The sequence below is a fragment of the Aquila chrysaetos genome, chromosome 1 (genome assembly GCF_900496995.4).
Source record: "Aquila chrysaetos chrysaetos chromosome 1, bAquChr1.4, whole genome shotgun sequence".
Classification (NCBI taxonomy): Eukaryota; Metazoa; Chordata; class Aves; order Accipitriformes; family Accipitridae; genus Aquila; species Aquila chrysaetos.
The window spans coordinates 13,048,990-13,055,585 of record NC_044004.1 but is presented as its reverse complement, the minus strand read 5'-3'; the positions used below and the strand labels follow the sequence as shown (position 1 = coordinate 13,055,585).

The 6,596-nt window shown below is 44.5% G+C and overlaps 1 protein-coding gene across 1 annotated transcript; it reads left to right on the top strand.

The window, feature by feature from the left end:
- Positions 1-1,012: 1,012 nt before the first annotated feature.
- On the top strand, positions 1,013-5,340 carry LOC115342929 (S100 calcium binding protein P). The gene is made up of 2 exons (XM_030018195.2): positions 1,013-1,647; positions 5,057-5,340. The coding sequence occupies exons 1-2, from the start codon at positions 1,510-1,512 to the stop codon at positions 5,204-5,206; spliced, it is 288 nt and encodes a 95-aa protein (XP_029874055.1). The 5' UTR covers positions 1,013-1,509; the 3' UTR covers positions 5,207-5,340.
- The last annotated feature ends 1,256 nt before the right edge of the window (positions 5,341-6,596 follow it).

The window sequence follows — 6,596 nt, the reverse complement described above, 5'->3', positions numbered from 1 at the left end:
GCCTGGGGAACAGGTGGCTATAGACGTCTGGGAGAAAAGAGTTTAATTTTTAAATTTTTTTCTTAATTAAAACAATTTTTTGCTAACTTGTCTATGGCATAACAAGTGGAAACTTATCTTCAAGCATTCAGAGGTATGTCCAAAGACATCCAAACTCAGGTTTAATTTTGGGAATCCACAGTCAGAGTCTTCTATAGAGAACACTGCACCCTGGGGTCCATCAGCATTATTCATGCATGATGCCCTGCTTTTGATAGGTTCCCCCAAATAATTTGCTCAGAGTGTGTCCACTCTGCAGACCCTAGTATAGATGTAACTCACCTTAAATGAGCTCCTCCAGGTCTAGCATAGCCACCTCAAGTTTGAGAGAGGCCAAGTTACCCTGCTGCTTGGCCAGAAATTTTAACTTGTTCAAAACTCAGTGTAGCTGTAGCTGAATGAGCTTCCATCGCCTGCGCTAACGCTGTGCCCGTACCGCTCAGCTGCCAGCTCTGACCCTCAAACAGCTCTCTTGCGTGTAGATGGGGGTCCAGTGCGCTTGGCATTTTAATGACGGGGGACCACGGTTTCAGGTGAATCACAAAGTTAATCAGAAGGCACAGAGGACCACGGGACTTCAGTGACCTTTTGTTTTCAGTACAGCCCATACTATTGCAAGGTTTGATGCTGCGTAGGGTCAATAACAAGTTGTTTCACTGCAGATCAAGATGGATTTTGATACTGGCTGTTTGCTCAGGTATCAGATGTATTCCTTCAGGTATCCCCACGTGAGCAAGTTCTTTGTGGAGCGGCTCTGCAAGGTTCCCTTTACTGGCCCTGGAGAGATGTTGGTTCATCAGACCTGTTTCAGACATCCACTCTGGCCTGAGTGCAAGCCCAGGGGGACAAAGTTAGCTGTCTGCGTCGCAGACCTCTGCTTTTGATCTGGTGAATCCCACCCCCAGCGTGTGCTAGTGAGCCATCTGCTCTGCAACAAGGTCCTCTGCATGGCAGCAAAGGCAGTCTATGTCTGCTCTTGGCTCGGCACAGGCAGCACCTTGCAGAGCCCCTAACTATGGTTGTGAAGGAGAAGCGAGATGCTCCTCTTCCTCCTGAGCAGGCTAGAACATGCTCGGCTGAAGCTGGGCTACCAACCCTCTGCTCAGATGGGGATATCTGAAGGAACAAATCTGATTCTTGAGCAAACAGCCACTATAAAAATCTGATTTTCGTTTGTTAGTCATACTGTGTATCTTGAAGGAGAGGCTGGTTTCTACTGGTGAGCAACTGGTTGTACCAGCCACACCAGGGTGATAAAGCTTGAGTTTTGAATAGCTGTCACCACAGAGGCGTGTACTCCAAGCAGTGCTCAGATACGGATGTTTGCTAAGGGATAACTGTCCCTTTGGCATGTGACCATTGATTGGATGGGACAGTTGCATAAAGAGCCCAGACTAAGACCAGTCTCCATCCTCTGAGAGAGCCCCGAGGCTGTTCCTGTTCAGAAGAAAGCCAGACTCCAGCAGCAACATGTCTCAGCTGGAAACTGCGATGGGAATGACCATTGCTGTCTTTGACAAATACGCAAATACTGATGGCAACAGGCAAACCCTCAGCAAAGCAGAACTAAAGACCCTCCTGGAAAAAGAGCTGCCAAACTTCCTCTCGGTAAGAAAAGAGCGCAGCATCGTTTCTGTGTAGTGGATGCAAGGGCTGCCTGCAGACACAGGTTTTAGTACGTTATGGGGGAAATGATATCTGGAAATATGCAATGGCTTGTAGAAAAATTTTAAATAAAAAAGTCTTTGCACATACTGTGTAAAACCAATTCTAATATTCAGGGCCACTCCGTGTTTACTAAATTCAATACTCAAGTTGTCAGCACAATGGCTTTGAAATAGACTGGGTTTCATCTTCAGAATTCACCTACTTTTTCTGTTTGCCCCTGGATTTATCAGCTCATGTCGTGTTACAACTGCTGTGAAGGTAGTTATGTTGTCAGCAATTGAAGATCTTGATTGCAGATGGAGAGTCTCTAGATATTTATACACTTAGTGTCGCTAGGTATTTATACTACATACGCAGTATGCTCATGAAAATTATGCATAAAAAAGAACAACAGATGTACACAGAGCAAACTGGTTTGCATTTGTCTTTAATAGTAAAAGAAAGACCTGAACAAGTGTTTTACAACATAGAGTTGTATGTAATCATCACGTGCATTTAAGTAGGTTTTATAAATATATATATATATATATATAATTTCTCTTAGTAGGTATTCAAAATGCTTAATATATTATAGTAAAAGCTCTAGCTAGCTGGGAGACAAAATGCATTTCATTTTCAATTGCTTTTTATTTGCTTCCCCTCACTAAAAATCCAGAAAACACTTTTAAATGTCTTGTTCTTTCCATACAGGAGTAATGTTTATCTCTCTGTACAGTTATTCTTAATTGCAAAAGCCTAGAACCAAATTTTCCAAATGTGGCTACCACTTTTGGTATCCAGCATAATTCGATTTTTCAACTTTTCCAGTGCACTGCAGCCAGGGTACTTGATACAATTCGGTATCTTTCCATGCAAGCTACCTGAAATCACTCTATGAAATCCTTGCCTGCTGGATTTATGACTCACAAATGAAACACAGCTGCAATATTCAGAATGAGAACCTGGATGGCTCTGGGGGGGATAGATGAAAATGTCTCTGAAAAAACTCTATAAACCAGATCAGTGGTTGTGACCCAACAGCGTCATCGGAAGCGTCCTGTTCCTGATCATGGAGCTGTGTGTTACCTGTAGCACTTTCATGTAAAGAAAAACAAAACCAACAACAAAACCACAATTGTAAGAGAGCAAGGAAATCCCCCAGAAACTTGACATTTGGTCTAAATAAAGGTGGGGAGCCGCTGCTCTAGACAACTACCAAAAGGGATGATGCTCAAAGGTCATTCCTGACGACTTTTACTGGCCAGGCACCACCTTTTCCAGTTCCCCACAGCTGCTCATACTGGCTCTACTTATTTCCTGAAACTGCTGGAAAAACTGGAATTTTCCAGGAAGATGATTAGCTGAATGTCCTCTTATGTTCTAGTCTCCATCTCCCTTTCCCATTTTACCTATTTTAGAAAAAAACAATTATATCCATTTTTTTAAATTTGCAAGAGTGTTCTGGGAAACAGAGTCATTTAAATACTCATGTGTATTTCTGGTCTTAGAATTGGTTATAGCTGACACAGCTCACAACTACCTGGAAAGGTCTTGAATCAGTCAGAGGCAGAAATGAATCCATGCCACAGGACTGAAGGACTGGACTCAGTTATAAAGAGTTTCCAAAAAATAATTCCCACGTGCATTTCAGAAGTAATTCAGAGGCTAAAACTAGTTCATATATTTAACGAAATAATTTTAAGTATTTGCTTATAGAATCAAAACTGATAGTAATTTGCAAAGTGAAAAGGAATAAACCTTCCAGACACAGTCATCAGTCAAATCTAGGGAAGTGGTTCAGTTTTTAGTGATTTTAAAGGTGCATATATTTAAAGTGAAACATGAAATTAAAGAATGAGAAATTTAGTTATTTAGACAATGATCAAGAAGTGCCTTCAGATTTCAGTTAAGGTAGTACTTCTTATTTTAAATTCATGGAAATTTTCCAAAAGTTTATATAATTTCTTTCTAGTACAGTATCAGATTTTTTTGTTTGTTTAGCTTCAACAAAATCCACATGGTTGTTCATATATACGATAGGTATCTACTGCCATCGCCTGTTTATTTTTAAAACTGCGTCTTCTAAAATCAGTGGAGATAATCAGTGCCAGGACTCAAGCAAAAAACCCTCCTGTAAGCTACTTTAGAAAAAAAAAACCTGCCTTTTTTTTTATATTTTGGCAAAACTGAAAAAAAAAAAAATCAATCTCTTTTTAATTGGGTGGTGCCTTGCTTAACATCAGCCTCGAGATGTACTGGTTCAGTCAGTCCATCAGAATTATGACAACTTTGAACGAAAAAGATTTTTCTCACTGCCATAACTCAAACTCAGCATCACGCTTGCTTCAGGAGGTGCCTTCCCGGGCGCCAGCTCCCGTGAGCAGCTTGTGCTGGGCACCAAGGCCAGAGAGAGCACTCGAAGCACTTTTGAGGCCGTTTGCATCTTTGCTGGGGCAGCAGTGTTTAATGAAGCTTAAATTTGACATTTGCCCCAGGAAATCATCACTTTGCAAAACTGCAAATTGCCGAGCCCTTCCAAGGCAGCAGATGGGGAATGCATGGCAGTTAATTCAGCTGGGTGATGTCCTCAGGGCTTTGCATTACACAGCTTTAATCATGATAAATGTTGTTTTAAAAGTAGAAAACATGCCTCTCCACGGCGGTGCATGACTGCAGCTCTCAGGTGTAACAAACCCAGGAGCACAGGCTTTCGGGGGGACGGCGGGGGGCGACGGGCTGGCTGCTGCTGTGCAGAGGGTGGGAAGGTGTGGGTCTGTGCCCATGCTACGAGGATGCTGGGACTCGCGCTCGGTCCTGCTGTCACCCAGAGCCCCCAGCCTGGGCCTGAGGCCGGCGGTGGCACGAGTTCCCGCGGGAGGGCTGTGCTTTTCAGGGAACCGGAGGAGATGTGCGGCTCCCACCAAGATGGGCAGGCGGAGGTACCGCAGTCCCACGTCCCGTGCTGGGCGCTGAGCAGTTGTCTCAGCCAAACACGGTGCAAAGGACTTCATGGCTTTATACCCAGAGATATAATGCACAAAACAAGCAGAGAGAAGAAAAAAAAAAAGGTCTCACTAGCAGAAAACATGATAACCTGATATTCTGGGCAGGCCTATGGCAGGGCTGCATGCAGGAGCCGTTACATCCCCATCGCATCCCCCCAGCCACCTCCCAGGCAATTCGATCGCAGTCCCCCATGGAAAGGTACAAGGTGTCTGAACTGGCATCAGCCTCACGCTCCCAGGTGCCCCCCCCCCCAACTCGAGGGCCCAGAGCCCCACCAGGGCCCTTGTTTGGGGTGCGGGTAGTGATGCCGCTGCGGTCAGGTTCGTGCCTCCTCTCACCTCAACCTGCTCTTTTTCTTTTGCAGTCAGGGAAGGACAAGGATGCTATCGATAAAGTCTTCAAGAACCTGGATGAAAATAGCGATTCCCAAGTGGACTTCAAAGAATTTGTCATCTTTGTGGCAGCTCTGACTTGCTGCTGTCACAAATATTTTGAGCAGAAAGCAGCCAAATAATGGTTGAACTGCTCACAGAAGCCGTCTTTGCCTGTGCTCCATATGCTAGTGGTATGGATCCCTTTACTTCTTCCATGTATCGCCATGCAGTTTACAAGCATGCTGGGCTGTAAAAATAAATCCTACTGTGCTTACTTCCCTGTCTTGAATGTTAATTTCTGCTCGTTTGTGGAAGAGCCTGGGTTTAATGGCTCCCACTAACTCATATTGAGTAGTTTCTCTCTTTTTCCGCTTTTCAAAATTCTATTCTTAGCCAAAAGGCTCAGTATTCATCCCAGTGTAGAAGCTGCACAAGGGTAAATGCTGCTGGAGCCATGAATCAGCTGCCAGCTGCTTTTATACAGCAGCATCTCTGGGATGCAGCCTGCCGAGCTTCGGCTGACAAAGGCTGCAGCCTAAATCTGCCCACGCGTGTGCCACCATGGCTGTTTGGGACCGGTCTCACCGCAGCTGCCTTTGAGCCCGTTTGGTACCCTCAGCTGTGTGGTTGTGGCAGGGCTGCCATGCAGACTCCTTCTTGGTTAAAAAATGAAAACAAGCCCAAACACTTTTTTTTTTGCAGCATGGAGGATTCTGTGCAGTTTTCTGTGCTGGTGAACCAACTCACCCAGCTCATATGGGTTTACTTCCTATAGCATAAGGCTTTTGTAACAATATAACGATATTACTCTACCATTGGCAATGTAGGTAGGGTTGTACACTATAACCATTTTATTTTAAATAAATTTGAATACCCCCCAAGTAGCATGTCATAATATTTTTGCCTGAAGCAAGACTAGTGGCAGCAATTATTGCTTCTTTACCTGAAAAATGTCTGTGTGGAGAAGTGGAAGAATTTGCTTTCAGTGGAACAGGCAAAAGACATCAGCTGTGACTCTGCAGCTGGAGCAAGAGTGAACCAATCTATATTTTGAAGCACTTTTCAGGTGAGCATCCTAGTGCAAACTGCAAAAGCATCAATTTTAGTGCCTTTATCTTCAGAACAGTCCTGTTTGGTGCTATTCCTGTCTTATGCCAAGAGCCAAGTCATTCCCTGTCCTACTGCACGTACAAATGTGCTGTGCAGGTAGGGGTGCCACAACTCCCTGTGCAGCTGCACACCAGTTTTGTGCAGGGCTCAAGCTCTGACTGGAGGCCCCGGGAGATCGCGCAGCACAGCAAACGTAGGAACAAGAGCTCTGGAGGTGCAGAGCACTGCTTTAACCGCAAAAACATTTTCCTCTTCCTGCTGAAGCCTGGTACAATGACCTAACTGAGCACAGTCGCATAACTGGAGCTGGAACAAAAACTTAGTTTCACTGGGTTTCCTGAGTCTGAAGTTAAGCCACAGGTTCGACCCATTCATAACCATGTATAAGCATCCATGTCCTTAAGTGTATTCATCTTTTGG